This window comes from Chaetodon trifascialis, chromosome 19, assembly GCF_039877785.1.
Source record: "Chaetodon trifascialis isolate fChaTrf1 chromosome 19, fChaTrf1.hap1, whole genome shotgun sequence".
NCBI classification, from domain to species: domain Eukaryota; kingdom Metazoa; phylum Chordata; class Actinopteri; order Chaetodontiformes; family Chaetodontidae; genus Chaetodon; species Chaetodon trifascialis.
Genome location: NC_092074.1, coordinates 17,412,851 through 17,430,370, shown reverse-complemented (window position 1 = coordinate 17,430,370; position 17,520 = coordinate 17,412,851). Strand labels below are relative to the sequence as shown.

The following is a 17,520-nucleotide window of genomic DNA, read 5'->3' as shown; positions in this document are numbered from 1 at the left end:
GGGTCATGTGTCCGACAGCTGAACTCCAGTCGCATACAGCACAAAAGATATCACTAAAAGAGAAACATAAAGCGCTTCAGGAACCACTCACACTCACACAGTTTGGCTCTGACGATGCCCCGTTTGCACCCACATCAACTAAACAGTGGCTTGGATCAGAATCTGAATCACAATGGGCTTTATGGGCCAAGCATGCGTGCACACACAGGGAATGTGACTCCGGTTTAAACATTGTACGTGCATAGGAAATGCTTGCATAGACAGAACAATAAATTAAGTCCTGAAAAGATATAAAATAACCAACAAAGAATGATGAGGCGATAAACAATACATACACTGAAATCTGAAAGGGACGTCAAGCTGCAGCATGTTCTCTGCATAATAATTTATCTAAATGCAATTTGGTGCAGCGACACACAAACTTGAAACTTAGTGTAACACAACCTCAACCAAAACATGAGCATCGCAGAATCGCTGCAGGCTTATTCTCCTTTATTCATTATGTTGTTTGTCCCTGTCTGTGGTGCTCAGTCTTGACTTCACAGTGTGGAGGCTGAATATTCTGTTTTCATAAGCGCCAAGCATGAGGTGATTACACTGTATTCCCGCAGGAAACAGCTCTTGTTATGATTTGTTCCACTATTTTACCCTCATATTGTTTAAAGCGGATGTTATCATCGTAATTGGTCAATACAGACATGCATCTTCTTTGATGCAGGGGGTGGGCTCCTCTGCAGCACCGCCTCTGTGTGGATCCACTTGAACAGGAGTGTGCGTGCGTGCGGGCGTGCGCGTGTGTGTGTTATTTACATTGTGGTGTCGGGGTGGCTGCTCACACGTGCCGCTGCCTGTCGTCTTTGTCCTGCTCCTCAGCCTCCCTGGCTGCCATGGGCACAGCCTGCAGGGAGAGGAGCTGACTGCCGCCTTTGCCATCTCCTAACATTGCATCCCTTGCAGCAGCATCTCCAGTCAGTGCATCGCGGGAGGAGTCTTTCAGCCTATTTTGCGCGCCTTCCGAGGCACAATGACCGGATTCCCGTAGGCGATACCCGGCGACGTCTGCCCACCTGGAAGACGCTGGGATGATGGGTCTTTTACGCGGTTCCATCTGGGCTCCGGCCGGACGGGTTTATCATGGGTGATGATGAGGGGCTCTCGGTGGCTTTATGCTTCACTCTGATTTGGTAAACCCCCATCCCATCAGGAGATCCATGCCCCGGTTTTTACACCGTTGTCATCATGTCCCCAGCATCGGCTGCAACGGCCAGTGAAAGCAGCGCCACCACCGTCCCCGAAGAGGAGCCGGAGAGCCCCAGAGAGGAGGTGAGGACACATTGTCTGATTTTCTTACCCAAATGCATGTGAGGGCAGATTCAGCCTTTAATTAGTGTGCCACATTTCATTCATCTCACTGTGCAGTCCCTGTAATCTCACTATCATAATCAGATTTTGGAGATTAGGGTTTAACTGGGGCCTGTTGGCGGACGCTTGAGATTTAAAGTGGACAATTGTTTTCTAACGTGCAGCAATACATGAACCCGTGCGTCCAAGCGCGCGCCCGAGAGTGTGAACGTGCGCGGCTGTACTCCTGTTTGTCTCTCATCCTGACAAGTGGTTTCCAAGATGTGGTTCGGGGACCTCCTGCGGGTCCTGGAAAGCGTCCTCGGGAAAATGAATCCAAATTCACTGTTAGAGAGGTGAAATGCTCACAGAACAAAACAAAAGTCTTCACCGAAACAGAATCCATGAGGGTTTAAAGACAGAGACAGTGAGTTAAACTGTCTGCCAGGACAGGCATGAAATGTTATAACGGCATCTCCAGATCTGGCACCACTAAAACATGATAAAAAATGTCCCTGCGGTGGGAAACAGGGATAATAGGGATTAAATTCAAATGTTGCACATTTTTTATCAGTCCCGCTTTCCCCTCTTCCCGTCTGTCACTGCGCACACTTCCCCTACAAACACACATGTTGGACAAGTTACATATCCATTACACAAGAGGCTTTTTATATAACCTAGCTGGTCTTATTATGTCAAGAGAAAGTGTCCATGAGTGTGAGAGGCGCTTCGTTAAAGGCACCACGGTGCAGTCTGGAGGGTTCTGATGGAAACATTTCATAACAGGGCGTTTAATGGATTTTATCCTACCTGTAGATACAACATATTTTTCCACCCTAATGCTCAATGGTTATAGAAATAAATCCAAATAAAGACAATAAAGATACAATGAAAAGTGTTTTTAGTCAAAGCCACAGTCAACTTATGAAAGTCTATGGACATTATAACACACAAAGGTAAAATTGGGATATAAAGATGCAGGATGATGAGCAAAATATCTGAAAATGCTGTTTCCTAATCAGTATATGTTTAATTTTACATTTTGTAGTCTGGATACAGGTTGTTCGTGTGCTTGTGTATCACAGTGCCCATAATAACAACCATAGCAGAGCCTCCAGACGACTGAACCTTGGAGGCTTTGTACACCATAATCGTGTAAAATAAAAATCTGTATTAGCACAGTTTGGAAGCAGCTTTTAAATCCAGCAGATCACACTGTCAGGAAACATGTTTTGGACCCACGTGCCCGAATTCCTGAGCAACTTCTTGAATATTTTACATGTAATTTCGTCTGCTTCATCAAATCCATGTTGGAAATCAAAACCGCTGGTGGTTTTTCCTCTCTCATTGTGTCCCTGTGTGACAAATGTGTGAGATATTTCCCCCCGTGTGCCTTATAAGAGGTCATTCTTGGTCATTTGTCTAATGTATCAAAAATGTCAACACCACTGTGTGCATGCGGTGAGTCACTTCCTTCCTTCTCTGCTGTCCATGTGTCATGAACAGCTCTGTTATCGCCTCACCCAGAGAGTTTTTAATTGAGATGTCATTTGTTTGTGGTCAAATCATTTTGAATCAAGCACAGGTACAGTTTGTTTTCCATAAAAACGTGCGCTCGTCTGCAGAGTCATGTTTCCGTCTACGCGACTGTTCATCATTATCGCTGCTGCTTAAATAGAAACTGTAAAGTGTAACATGAGCCGCAAAGTATGTCATGTTGTATTGATTATAGATGTCGAGCGTGTGCCGGATGCTACAGTGAGTAAATGCTCCTTCTGCAGTAGGTTCATCTCAATGGGGGATTTTAATCCCTTTGACCCCACGGGGTGTAAGCTTGGGTTGGTAAGGGACTTGGGGACCACGTGACCGAGGTGAGGAAGATAATTATGGAGAAAGAACATTTATTATTTATGCTCATCTGTCACTCAAAGAGCACACAGCTGACATATTGAATTCAATACATCGATGCAGTGATGCTGGTTGTTCGGCTGTTGTGGTCACTCGTATGCAGGGGCTGACCTACGCGAGAGATGCAGAGGATAACCTTTGTTTTTCAGCTAAATCAGCGCTGCTGCAGTTCAACCTGAAGTGTTTAATACACTGCAGACTGTGCCCTGGTGCATTGTCTGCTATGCTAATTTTTTGAATGAATTTTATTATAATTCATCCTTCCTGGGGCTTTTGAATCGCAGCCAGGTTTGTGTGACAGCACTCCCAGAAGGCGTGACTAGCTCTTGATGCAGGCGCTGGGGGTTGCTGTTCCCTGCGGTGGTAAAGGATGGCACCAGCTCTACGCTGCCAGAGTCAAACAACTGCTTTTTTATGCCTGGCTTCACATTAAATGCGGAATCTATACCCCTGTTCTGTTTTTGTTTTCCACTCCTTTTCTGTTCTCAAATTTATATGAACACATGCACAAAGGCTTATTATTGACTTTGCACTTTTGCGTTAATCAGAGATTTTTATTGAATTTCATTCGATGAGTGGGTGAGTCTTTTGATTATAACAAGTGCTGACCAAGATATGAGAAATTGGCTCACAGCTCATGCATAAACTATGCAAAAGCACTTACAACGCAGAATATTTCCTTAAATATTTTATATGCATGAGCCACTACTTTTGAACTGTTTCTAATTTTATACCTAAGGCATATATAGGTCATACTTATGCTCATAAATTAAGTTGCAATTTTATACTGAAGTGTGTAATTAGAGGTAATACAACCCTTTATGTTCCTAATTGCTTTTAGGTCGCTAATTTGCTTTATTATTTTCAATTACTATGTTGAATAAAAACACATTGACACCATTGTTCTGTTAATTTATTGGTGTTTTCTCATGTTCTTTGTAGCAGCGGCCCCAGAAACAGTCTCTGACCAAATCCTTGTGTCAAGAAACCCACTGGAAATGCCTGCTGCTGTCCCTGCTGATGTACAGCTGCGTCGGGGTGATGGCCTGGTGCCAAGTGACCAAAGTCACGCGCCTCTCCTTCGACAGCGCTTATAAGGGAAAGTCTATGATGTACCATGACAGTCCCTGCTCCAACGGCTACATATACATCCCTTTGGCCTTCCTGGTCATGCTCTACGTGGTCTACCTGGTGGAGTGTTGGCACTGCTACACCAGGAATGAGCTGCAGTACAAGGTGGATGTGGACAGCGTGGCGGAGCGCATCCAGCGAATGCAGCAGGCTACGCCTTGCATCTGGTGGAAGGCCATTAGCTACCATTATGTCAGGAGGACGCGACAGGTGACGCGGTACCGTAACGGAGATGCCTACACCACCACGCAGGTCTACCACGAGCGAGTCAACACCCACGTGGCTGAGGCGGAGTTCGACTACGGAAACTGTGGGGTTAAGGACATCTCGAAGCACCTGCTGGGCCTGGAGGACTTTGCCATCACCAGGCTGAGGTTCACTAAGTGCTTTAGCTTTGCCAATGTGGAGTCAGAGAACACCTACCTGACCCAGCGGGCCAGGTTCTTCACAGAGAATGAGGGCCTGGATGACTACATGGAGGCCCGTGAGGGGATGCACCTGAAGAATGTAGACTTTAAGGAGTATATGATTGCCTTTTCTGACCCTGATCACCTTCCTTGGTATGCATCCAACTCCACTTTCTGGGCGGCTGCTGCTTTCACCCTCTCCTGGCCTCTGCGGGTGCTGACGGAGTACCGCACTGCTTGTGTACACTACCATGTAGAGAAGCTGTTCGGCTTTGACTATGTGCCAGTAACGCCATCTGAGGAGCGGCCGTACTGCAGGCACATCCCACGAGTCAACACAATCGACAGCACGGAGCTGGAGTGGCACATCCGCTCCAACCAGCAGCTGGTGCCCAGCTACTCAGAGGCCGTTCTCATGGACCTGGCCCAGCTCTCAGGGAGCTGTAACAGCTACTCCATATGTGGAGGCTACGGTAGCTACAGGCAGAACTGTGAGCGCTGTCACCGTGCCATCAGCAGCTCCTCCATCTTCTCTCGCAGCGCCCTCAGCATCTGCAACACGGGGAGTCCCCGCATCCCCTTCAGCGCCAGCCGCTTCTCGCTGGGCCGGCTGTACGGCTCCAGGCGGAGCTGCCTGTGGAGGAGCAGCGGGAGCCTGAATGAGCAGTCCTGCCCCACTGAGAGCACGCGCTGTCTGTCAGGCCAGCAGACCAGTGAGGAGAACCCTCCAGCCTACCAGGACGCTCTGTACTTCCCAGTGCTCATTGTGCATCGTAACGAAGGCTGCCTCAACCACGACCACCGCTCTCTGCACAGAAACGGCTCCTGCGTGGAGACTTCTCTATGACCCACAGCTGCCAGACTTATCTGAGCAAGGAATATAATGATAGAGGAACAGAGAGAGAAACCTCTTTACACTAGCGTTGGGCTGACATTGACTTCTCCCTTTCACAACAGATGTAACTCAGCCACCTACAACTGACCGCAAACAAGGATTTGTTCCAGTTTCTGAAGATACTGCAGCTTCAAGTAAACAGGAAACAAAGTATAACTGGAACGTCCTTACAGTACAGTCAATAAGTCAGGGAAAAAAAAAAGACTTGATGCCATCGATGAGACTGTTGTTTAAAAGACAAAACCACTTTAAAGGACTAGTGTTTGGGATTTAGTGGCATCTAGTGATGAGGTTGCAGGTTGCAACCAACTGAATACCTTGTTTCACGCTCCCCTTCCAAGCGTGTAGGAGAACCACGGTGGCTGTGAAAAACATGAAAGGTGCTCTGTAGAGCCAGTGTTTGGTTTGTCTGCTCTGGGCTACCGTAGAAACATGCCGATGCAACATGGCAGACTCCGTGGAAGAGGACCCGCTCCCTCTGTAGATATAAAGAGCTCATTCTAAGGTAACAAAAACACAACAATTCTTATTTTCAGGTGATTACACACTAATGAAAACATACTTTTTCATTATTTCTGCCATATTCTGCCAATAGACCCGCCTAAATCTTACCCACTGGCCCTTGAAAGGACCAAACTGCCAGTGTCACATACTGTCCTGCAGCGTCCATAAGGACAAGGGTCAAATAACCAAGAATACCAAGAGGAGTCATGTCCTACTGTAAATGCCATATTTATATATCTTAGTCACAGACAATTTAAACATGAGTAACACTTTCCCGTATTTGATGCCCAATATAGATTTGACTCAGCCGTAGCCTCAGAAATAGCCAAAAAAAACGAAAGGAAAACTAATGGAAGCCTGACTGAGAAATGAAGAAACGATAGACCCACGCATCATGTGAGTCATGTGAATCGCCAAGGAAAATGCACAGATATCAGCCTCTTGGTCAAAGCATAACTAACAAGACTTAATAGTTTTGCTGAAATAAAATAAACATCTTATGGCACTTAGAAAGTTATCTTTGACCCAAATCTAAAAGCTTAACATCTGCATGTGAAACCTTCTGCTACTGGGTGACGTCGATGCTCGTGGAAATCCATTTAAACAGGAAAACATTCCCACTGTATAAAAATAGATGTCTGATGCAGATGCTGATATATCAAGTTAGTTCAAAAACCGCTTGGTTGCAATGACATTATACTTCCCGGCTTGCTAAATATGGCAACACAGTCCATGAATAATTTAGCACAGGTGGGCTAAAGGACACAAGCTTCAAACTGAATCGACAAAGCTTCTTCAAGCGGTTTCTTAATTACATTCAACCGTACACTTTATATAATGGCCAACTACGTACTAATAAACCTGGCCATTAATATCCAAAGATCAGTGTCAGCTACTTTAAAATCGCAAAGATCCACCTAAATTTCTTATTTGGCAATATTTAGTATTCAGCCTACCTCTTTATTTAAGTGCCTAGCGATTAACTGTTAGTGATGAACATAAGCTATTATAACTGAAGGCTCAACCCATTAAAACAGTCAAATTTACACTCACAGCAGCACACGCTATACAGAACATGCACTGGAGAAACCCTACCTTATTGTTTAAAATACACAAGGTTTTAAGAACGAGGCCCTAAATGTTTTTGAAATGATTTTCCTCGTAATATAACACAGCTCTGTGCAGCCGACTGCTGCTGCTGCTGCTGCTGCTGCTGCTGCTGATGCGTATCAGAGAGACAGCCAGAGAGCTGGCCATCAAAGACGCTGGAAATAGGCCTGGATTCTCTCCTGATAGTGTCAGATTTAATAATATGACAGGATTACTTTAAAGAACTAAAAAAGAAAATACTTCCTCTCAAATGAGTGCTTGCAGTGTCTTAGTCATGGTGAATTTCATGATACGGACGAGCCATGCACAAGAATACGTGTTTAATGGAGGCGGTGATGAAAATCAGGCATGCCAGAGAAAAAAACACGAGCTTGCAAAAAGTAACAGATTAGCTCATTTTAAGTGTAAAATCCCACAGCACAACAAAGCGCTCCTCATTTCTTTGCGAATGGTTTTAATCTTAAGGGATTAAAATAAGCACAGATCTCGTTCAAGACGACAGTTATTTCTGTACGAAACATCTCACGAGCCCTGCAGTGAAAGACACACCGGCACGGATCATTTTCCACCATTAAGACCATTAAAATGTCTAACAGTAAATACCAGAATCCTGCCTCTGGTCAGATGTTTTGCTTTACTTCCTGTTGCAGCCTGTCTTCACATTAACGAGCCTGTACTGTAAATTGTGACCAATTAGCCATACTCATTACATTCCATGTGGTGGAGTTGCGGATTATCTTTATAGCAATACTGGAGAATACTCTGAAAATAGTCAAAGTGGGTAAGGCATGGTAAAAACACAGACTCTACCCGACCTCACACTTCATTCAACTGAGAAGAGTTTGGGGAGGAAACACCGTTTGAAACTCTTTTAGCAGGCCATCTATGCAAGGCCCGAGAACTCAGGACAGTATTCGGGGCAAAGATTCTGCTTTGCAACGACATCCAAAAACCTGCTTATCCCTCCTTCCTCTAACCTTTAGGTTTAGGACGCAGTTATGCAGACGTTCCGTTTTGCTTTTCAAAGGCTTCAGCAGGGATCAGCTGTGCAACAACTGGATCGTCCATGAATGAGAGGTTTGCAAAGAGCGGAACCGAACTGAAATGTTCCCCTTCCAGAAAACAAAGGGAAAGGTGCAGATGGATATATGCTCCTCTGCAGAATTTTGATTGCACCAGCTATTCAGATTTCTATTTCTTTCGTCTTAGTAGCCACTAGCTAGTTTGAAACCAGTGATGACTAAATGGGGTTGCACTGTTAGACCTTAAGAAATGTCTTAAAGACCTTTGTAATGTGTAAAGTGGTTTACGTCAGTAGCATAACTTCCAAACGTTCCAGCTTTAGGAGGCCAAGCGCAGTTTTAAACTGAATTGCTTGTACTTGTAGGTATGTTGGTTCAGTTAGTTGCATCTGGTTAGTTAAAGTATTTAAATATATAATACAATTAATCTCTTCTAATGAGTTTGTGAGAGGCAACCCTCTTTAATTTAGCGATGTGTAAATCTACAAATAGCCAAGTTTGAACAGCTGGGGAAAGCCACTCCAGGTCCTGGTCTTCATGACACACCTGTATTGAGATCTATCTTTGGATGTTTGAGTAATTGTTTATACGTAGACATTTTGGGAAATACACTTATTGACCTTTTTTTCTTCCTCTGGTGTCTGTAGAGTAGGTTAAATATGAGACTACCACCAGCAGCCAGTTCGTTTAGCTTAGCACAAAGACTGGAAACAAAATCCAACTATCAGCACCTCTAAGCTGCTTAACAAATTTTATTTTGTTTGTTTATTCTGTTCAAAAATGGAAGCATAAAAACATGAAGTTGTGATTTTACAGGTGTATGTGCTGAAATGTAACATTAATGAGCTTTAATTATGTTTCTTAGCTTGTAGCTTCCAGTCTAAGCTCAGCTAAGCTAGCAGGTTGCTACCCTTATATTTACTGGATAGACATACACATGGTTTAAATCTTCTGATCTAACTTTCAGCGAGGAGACAAATAAGCATATTTCCTAAAATGTCAAACTATCCCTTTAATAGTTCATTGGTGGTGTGCGAAGCAACCTTTCTTTGCAACATGAACAGCATTTTCTTTTTCCGAGTAGCAGGAAACCAAGTGAGATGCAGGAATTGAAATTCATTCATTAATTCAGTTATTTTTCATTCTGTGTCATGAAGGGCTGGATCATATCCCAGCATGCATTGGTGCAAACGCAGGGAATCATGTACTGTCCATGTACTGTAGGACAAAGTGTACAGAAGCCACAAGGAAGCGCATGCAAACTGCACAGGGGATACAATGTGCTACACTATCTAGTGCATAATCTTGGATTTTAGTCACTGTTTTACACTGAAGTCATCACATGATCTCCTTCATCATTAGCCAACGAGCCTCTCAGATGGCTTCACTGTGATATCCATACATAGTCGTGTCTAAGAATAGAAAAATGTGTTTACCTGTGCAATGTTTACGAAACAGCAGTGACAAAAATCGCTATTTTGGGGTCTGATAAATCTTCCTGGAAGGTTCATAACTGGACATTTTTCCTCCATAGATGACTGTTAGCATAAAGGCTCTTGTCATGCAAAGCACTGAACCCTTTATCATGTGTATTAAAGGTGGGATGAGTCATTCTGGAGAAAGACTGTTGATATTCGCTGAATATGACATCAAGCGAATATCTCCTCACGGTCTGCTCGCTGTCTGTTCTGTGTGCGCGCTGGAAAACGAAAATCCAGGTTTTGCTCACAGCCCTGGCTCTCTGAAAGGGTCGGACCGAGCCACACAACACTGTTCCAGCCAGTCAGCAACAGGCGCCGTTCGAGCTCATGCACAAGAAAGGAAACAGTGCATGTGGCACGCTGACATGTAATGTCATGTAGGCAGAGATGGCTCAGCCCACCTTTACGTAGATGAGTTGTTATGATATGTACTCGTTCACTCAAAAATGCTCTGGGGTTCGTCTTTTTATATTTAAATAATCTTGTGCGTTTCCAAGACTGTAGGGCAGAGAGGATTTGTACTGTAAATAAAGTAGAGATGAGAGGTTAGAGGGACTGTCGATGTGGATCGTTGTGCTTAGCTGAATGTGTCGCGCACACTTAGAGGTAAATGAAGCAGGGACGTTCCTGATGTGCAGGTGTGAGTTTGTGAAGCCACAAACGGTTTATACAATCCTTCATGAAAGTTTTCAGGTAAAGCAGCCAACAGCATCTTTGTGCTGCTTTTTAATTTACATTTTGAATGAATTTTCTTGTTTGTTTGTTTCCCTTTAAACCCATTTTTACATTTTTTAAAATCACATTTGATGCACCTTTATTTAACTCACAATGTCAGAATGATTCGACTGATTTAGGATCAGGTGTACACACACACGTAAACACAAACACTTCTTTTTAAGGAAACTCGCTGAGTGATTATTGATAGTGATTACTGACCTAAAGAAAATCAGTATTCTGTCATATGTAAATTGCTTTATGTACTCGTCCACCATCAACTTACAGAATAGCTTTGCCTCTTTTTATATGATTCTAGAAAACAACTAGTGATTTTGCGACATTAAAAACAAAAAAAAAACATTAATTACACTTAAGATGTTTTGTTGCTGCCAAGCAAAGATGTTACTACTATACTATTAGCCAGTAGATATAGGTAAAAAACAACAACACAAGTCTGTATGTACTCCAACACCACAACGTTGCCTTGATGTTACATAAGGACTGAAAACCAAATCTGTGTATCAAAAAGGAAAAAAGACTCCTCAATAAACTGAAATGTTCACTGAAACATGTGTCAACAGTTACTTTCTGCCAGTTGTTGAAAGGTATGCTGTGCTTTGTGTGTTGCAAACTGGACATACGGTCTGTTTTTTTTTTTTTGTTGTTGTTATTCTAGCTTCTGCACATGTTGCTGTGCTTGTGGTGAGGGCAGAGCAGCAAGAAGAAACATTCTTTTGCCAGTTGTCTTTTGACATTAGAAATATCCACCATCAAATATAAAGATGGGCAAAAAAACAAAAAGCTGACAAATGCTAAGTATCATAAGCAGGATGTTTGCTCTCAAGGCGACACGTACTATGAACAAAAGGCTGATTTTGTGTTTTTTGTGCGATCAGAACCGGCATACAGTATAGTGGGTTCAGGAGTCAATGACTAATCGAGATGGGTTTGTGATAAAAAAAGGAGGTGTTGAAGTCTACTTGGTTTTACTCTCCTGAGCGCGTCTCCTTTGCTCCAGACTCTGGTTGGTCCAAACCACCTGGTTAATGGAGGAAACGCTCTGCTCGTCGACCTCCGTCAGACGGATATCGCATTCTGTTACGCTGGTGTTGTGAGCCATCGCCTCCTCCAGAGCTTTACCTCCATCCTGCACACACACATACACACACACACACACACACACACACACACACACACACACACACACACACACACACACACACACAGGTAAGGAGAGAGAACACACGAACACATGTGGCACTGATGCACGTCCATGCTGAGCTTGCTGCTCTGATGCTGTTCTGAAAAGGTCTGAGGAAGGAACCTTGAAAAACCCCCCCTCGGCATCTCTGGCTCTCTGAAACACTGTAGCCCACACTTTCTGAACTGCTTATGGTGAGTGTCATTTCATCGTTATGTCTGAAACAGCCATATCTATTTTTGTGACGAGCCGACGAAGGTCACAGACACAGTATTGATGGAACTGCACGTTGCATTTCTGCTATGTGGGTGATTTTTGATCCTCCGCAGTGTATTCCACTCACAGATATACTGCGCAGTGAAACCTTGAAGAGGAGAGAGCATGAGATGGGGAAAAATCTGATCCACCTCTCATGGGAAAACAACAATTACTTAGCTTTCCATTGTTGCATGTTTTCCACATGTCCATGAATAATTGAAAAACCTTGTACTTGAAAGCTCTTCTGTCTACACTGGCACCAGCGTGCTGCAAGGGTGAAGGAAATCCAGTGTTTCCTAAAGTCTGTTCCTCTGAAAATAATACAGATAACTAATCAGCAGCTACATTCTTATGGTAAAAACAAAAACTCAAAGGATAATTTACAGAGTTTTTGTTCATTGTTTTCCTTTGTCCTCTTGACCTTTCTTTATCCATGCTGTATCTTGACATCTACTGTGTGTAGGACTATTTTTACTATCAAGTAATCTATTTTCTTAATTAATCATTTGGTCTATCAAAGGTCAGGAAGCTGTGAATGCCTGTAATATTTTCCTAGAGTCAAAGTTGACATATTTGAATAGCTTGTTTTGTCTGATCAACAGTATAAAAACCCCAAAATCTGAAGTTTACATCCTGATTTCAAAAAAGTTAGGACACTGTGTGGAACATCTGTAAAGACAAAATGCAATAATTTGCAAAAACTGTGTTTACTGACAACATGAAGTGCTCCTGAGTCCTTTATCCAATCATGTGTTCATAAAGCGGTGAACCTCGCTTCATCCTTGCTTGTGAACGACTGAGTCTTTAAACCCAAGTGCAGCTGAGGTTAAAGAAAATACACATTTGACAATGAAATCTGTGTCAAATTGAGTTTGACAAACTAAGTCTGCAACTTCCTTAAATCACCTGTGTGAACTTGAACCCTTTTCTTTGGCGCCAGCCTCAGGTAAAACTTTGGGGTTTGTCTTCTTTGGCAATGCTGATCTAAGAACAGTCATTTACTCACCACACCCAGGTTGTTGCAGGAGAGATTGACGCTCTTCAGGGTGTTATTCTGAAATAGCACTTTAGCCAGAGCAACAGCGGTAGGCCTCGTCACCTCATTGCCTCCCAGGTGCAGGTGACGTAGGATGTGGTTGCTCAGCAGGGCCTTGCCAATAGCCTCGCCCCCCTCATCTCGCAGACGGTTGAGACGCAGGTTGAGTGACAAAAGAGTGGAATTCTTGGACAAGGCATGAGCTAAAGCTTTGGCTCCCGGGCCTCTAATGTCGTTGTCACACAGGTTCAGGTTCTCCAGTTTACTATTGGCGAGCAGCTTGCCGATGGCTCTGGCTCCTTTGTCTCCGATCAGGTTGTGAGAAAAGTCGAGCTCCCTCAGGGACGGGTGGTGCAAGAGGTATTTCACCAGCACCCGGCACTTTTTGTCCTCAATGTGGCTTTCATGGAGCCTTAGAAGCTGTGGAAAGAGTGTATTAGGAAGATTAGCAAGATTATACGGTGTGTAGCACAAAAACATAAATAGGAGTACAGCTAAGATGTCATAGGGCACAGAACGTGAAAATAACTGATCTGTTTCTGTTTTTTCAACAACAACTTGCCACACACATAAATGCTATTTATTATGCAAGCAGTACAGAACAGTGGGGGACAATGCTTTATACAATATAATGTTTTTTCTGTTTCATATCATTGTAAATGAAATGTCTTTGGGTTCAGGTCTGTCGGACAAAATAAGGAGTCAGAATTGTCACCTGGGAGTTTATGGTGGGCGTTTTTCTCTGTTTTTATAGATAGAATATAGACAATTCATCGAAACAACAATGAACAGATGGCTCAATCATAAATTGCAGCACTTATGTCAACTCGACAAAAAAAGTTCTCATATCATGCACAGAAACCAGATGTGTGCCATGTCCTCATGCAGTGTTAAATTAATGTGACAAACATGTTGTGTCAAATAGTGACTTATTTAGGTTGCAGCCAGAGGCTCTGCTGTCTTTTCTTTGATGTAAATAGAGCATGAATTTAATGCTTGGGCAGTGCCAACAACAATTTTGCCATTTCCTGACACTGGGGATGGTAAAATGTCTGTAAATGATGCTTTACGACTGCCAAGAAAGTCAGAAGTGCTGAATGACAACAAACAAACATGCTCCAAACAATCAGAGCCAGCGTGCCATAAAACCACTGCAGAGAGATCAACATTCACCTTCAAAGTCTTGCAGGACTTCAGGGCCTTGGCGAGGGACTCACAGTCTCTGTTAGTCATCTCAAACATCTTCCATTCAAAGTTCATACCACACTGTTTGACCCTGTACACCAAATGGAGCTCCTCCAGGTTTTCCAGCTTGTTGAGCAGGATGTTAAAGTCAAAGTGGTCCATAGACGGTCCGTCATAGTCAGTGTCACTTGCCAACTCGTAGCCATACTCCACTTCCTCCTTCTGGGGCTCCTTGATAGGCGGCAGGAGTTGGGAGATGTCCAGTCTTTTGACATAGTTCTTACAAAGTGGTACCATCTCTAGAATTGTCTTTGGATCCGTCACATCTGGGATAAAAAGCTCAATCATGTTCTCCACGTGCCTCTCAAAGAACATTCGTTTCCAGCTGTGGCCGTAGTGAGAGACGTCACAAACGTCCCACCGCTGCTCGCAGCACCGCTTCCAATAGACGCCATCGCCGATCAGGTTGGCTGTCACGTGCAGGTTCAGGGAGGTGGACAGTCTTTCCTGCACAAAGTCTTTCTGAAGATCAGTCAGGTCTTCAAATATGGGCTTTTCTGTAACAGGTTCACATTTTGCATAAAGTTTGACATTATAAGTGGAAGGGTGAATAATAATAGTAGTGCAAACAACAGCATACCCTCAAAGTTTCTCATGATGCTCCGCAGACAGAGGTTTGAGAGACAGGGCACTATAGCCAGGGACCAGTCTGGGTCTTCAGCAATGATCCTCCTTGTCATGCCTTTAGCTGGGCTGAGGTTGGCTCCTGTGGGACAGGGGGACGCGGGCATTGTGGCAGGGTTTTTGTGTCCTCTGCTTAAAAAGAATAAACATTAGTGTGAAAATGCACATTAAAGGTTTCACAGCACAGTAACTGTAGATGGTTTCTTATTTATTTCCAGGTGTGTTTAAGTGATGGTAGTTTGTTTAATGACATTTAACGTCTAAATTAACTGAAATGTAATTATCTATGAGCATTAGCTAACATCAACACGCTGCCATACGCATTCTGCGGCTAACGTTAGCCAAGTGTGTTTAAACTAACTTAGCTAAGTTGCCTCCAAACTCACGTTAACTTAAATGCTACTACCTTAAAACTACGCCTAATTAATGAACCCATGACAAAACTTCTGTAAAGCAGTAAACCGACAGACACTTAATATTTATTTAACACCGTTTATTCACATACACACAACGCAACGTTTAAACGTTAGCATGTACCTGCAGTGCGCTGGTCTGGGCTTCATCCGTTTCCTTGGTAACAGCACGCTGTCTGATTTAGTTTACCCCGGAATTTTGAGCACTCTGCCCTGAACATTAACTGAGAGCAAGAGCGGCGTACTTCAAGCATACACATGCTGTGTCCAGCTAACGTCTCTAGGTTTAGTGTCTGCCATTGTATTTAGAAGACAGAAAATAACTGAAATTTTGAAAAATTCCGCTGAAAAAAACATGAATTTCTTTGTCAGCGTCTTTATACATTATACTGTCGTAAAAGCGGAATTTCCGGCGTACATGAAATGCAACAAATGTTTTCCTCGAAATATGGAGTTCTGCAAGTGCAAAGTGCAGCAGAGATTAGATTAATTGGTTGATTTGATCAAAATTTGAACGCACACACGCAGTATAAACACAAGAACAAAAAAAGAGACTTTCAGAATTTTGGAAATACCAATTCATTCTACTGTATTAACCCAGTGATGACAAATTACGTTAAAGGAGCTGTTATCTATTAAGCATTTAATACAGGGATAAAAGAGATGCCTGGGGAAGACCACAAAATTAAGATTAGCTGGCCTTACAATCATTAAATTACAGTAATAATTTCGCAGTTGGACATAAAAGGAGAACACAGATATGAGCGTTGAATGAGTGTGTTTTTAGGCCTGTGTGACATCACTGTTGCAGGAGGCTGCGTGGTGGAGATGCTGCGCTGTTCAGCCTGATCATGCTGTGAAGAACATTTGGATTCTACAAAACTGGCAGATGGACCACGGATATGGACCACGGGCCTTTTGGATGAGAGCACGCTGGAGTGAATCCATCTTTCTTACAAACAACAACACAAAGCAGGTGCACAGCGACTGTGTTGGAGGTTACAAATCAGTAGATCAGTGGTTTCCTCCCTCAAATCTGCTTTGAAGCAAGAGTGAGATAAATTAAGTCAAGTCATTTGTTTGTAAAAAATCAGAAAATGATTTTAAAAAATGGCCATTATGACATCCAGGAACCCAAGGTGATGTATTCAGATTGCTTGTTTTGTTTGATCAAATGTCCAAAACTCAAAGATATTTGGTTTAGGATAAAGAATAGCATCAAATCTGCACATTTCAGATGCTGGAACCTGTTAATTTTTGTCATTTTGCCTTAAAAAGTGACTGAAACAATTAACTGATAGCTGCAGATGATGTTTCTGTCCATCGACCAACCCCTTATTAGACTAATAGTTTCAGCTAAAGCGGCTTTAATCAATTATGTAATTATCTGGGTAACATGCTCACAGGACCTCACATGGATGGAGGCAGGTACACGAGGCAGTAAAAGCTGATAGTGTTTTCCATATGGAAAGGCAGAGAGAGAGAGAGATGATGTTACTGGCATTATAAGTTTGCTCCAAGAGGGGATGGAGGGTTGGATGGAGGAATGAGAGGCTCTAACTGTAGCCCCGAGGCAGTCCATCACTGTCGTCCTCACGTAATACGGCCTGACAGACACACGCTTCCCTCGTACTCCCGCTTTAATGGACTGGCGTGACATCAGCCATCCACAGCACAGGAGGCAAAAACTGCCTCTGCGAGCTGCTGTTCCAGTGCACTCAGGGTAGAGTCAGAGGGGGCTGAATCACGCCGCCGGGTGTCCCTGAATCTGGACCGAACAAGAACAGCACAGGTTCACCGATCAGCCGTCACTGTCTCGGCATGAGGCAGCGTGGATCTGCTGTCAAACATGATTTGGGACTGATACCTGCATGTGACAGTGAATTCACGGGAAGGTTTCTGGAAAAGAATATGTAACGTTATACCGACCGCACACAGAGCCATAGCCACAAATATATAAATACAAAAAGTCTGTATATCTTTTCATGCCATTTACATTTTCTTTAAGTTTCAGTTCATTTTATAGTAAAAGACACAGTTCAGTTCAGTGCTTAGTCCAGTTTAACTCAAACCAGGGTTGAGTGGAGCTGCTCTTTCAAAGTAAAAGGTCTTTTTCATGGTAGACATTCTGACTTGGTGTAGTAGGAAAAGTGTGTCACTAATAACATTAAGAACGACTCCTTTCGATTCCCAGTAAGCCACGACAGTGAGCCGGCGAGCGGGACCT

The 17,520-nt window shown here is 43.4% G+C and overlaps 2 protein-coding genes across 2 annotated transcripts; one reads left to right on the top strand and one right to left on the bottom strand.

Moving 5' to 3' along the window:
- The first annotated feature begins 757 nt into the window (after positions 1-757).
- tmem151ba (transmembrane protein 151Ba) lies at positions 758-11,081 on the top strand. Its single transcript, XM_070987231.1, has 2 exons — positions 758-1,323; positions 4,192-11,081. Exons 1-2 carry the CDS (start codon positions 1,240-1,242, stop codon positions 5,632-5,634), a joined length of 1,527 nt encoding a protein of 508 aa, XP_070843332.1. The 5' UTR covers positions 758-1,239; the 3' UTR covers positions 5,635-11,081.
- A 411-nt stretch (positions 11,082-11,492) lies between these two features.
- tcte1 (t-complex-associated-testis-expressed 1) lies at positions 11,493-17,144 on the bottom strand. The gene is made up of 5 exons (XM_070988087.1): positions 17,092-17,144; positions 14,837-15,009; positions 14,185-14,753; positions 12,982-13,431; positions 11,493-11,663 (listed from the first exon to the last, which is right to left on the bottom strand). Exons 1-5 carry the CDS (start codon positions 17,142-17,144, stop codon positions 11,493-11,495), a joined length of 1,416 nt encoding a protein of 471 aa, XP_070844188.1.
- Between the last annotated feature and the right edge of the window lie 376 nt (positions 17,145-17,520).

Coding starts and splice junctions, on each gene's coding strand:
- tmem151ba (XM_070987231.1), top strand. CDS start 1,240: ATGTCCCCAGCATCGGCTGCAACGGCCAGTGAAAGCAGCGCCACCACC. Junction 1,324..4,191: donor CGGAGAGCCCCAGAGAGGAG/GTGAGGACACAT, acceptor TGTTCTTTGTAG/CAGCGGCCCCAGAAACAGTC.
- tcte1 (XM_070988087.1), bottom strand. CDS start 17,144: ATGTTTGACAGCAGATCCACGCTGCCTCATGCCGAGACAGTGACGGCT. Junction 15,010..17,091: donor GAGACAGTGACGGCTGATCG/GTGAACCTGTGC, acceptor CTTTTTAAGCAG/AGGACACAAAAACCCTGCCA. Junction 14,754..14,836: donor CATCATGAGAAACTTTGAGG/GTATGCTGTTGT, acceptor AACCTGTTACAG/AAAAGCCCATATTTGAAGAC.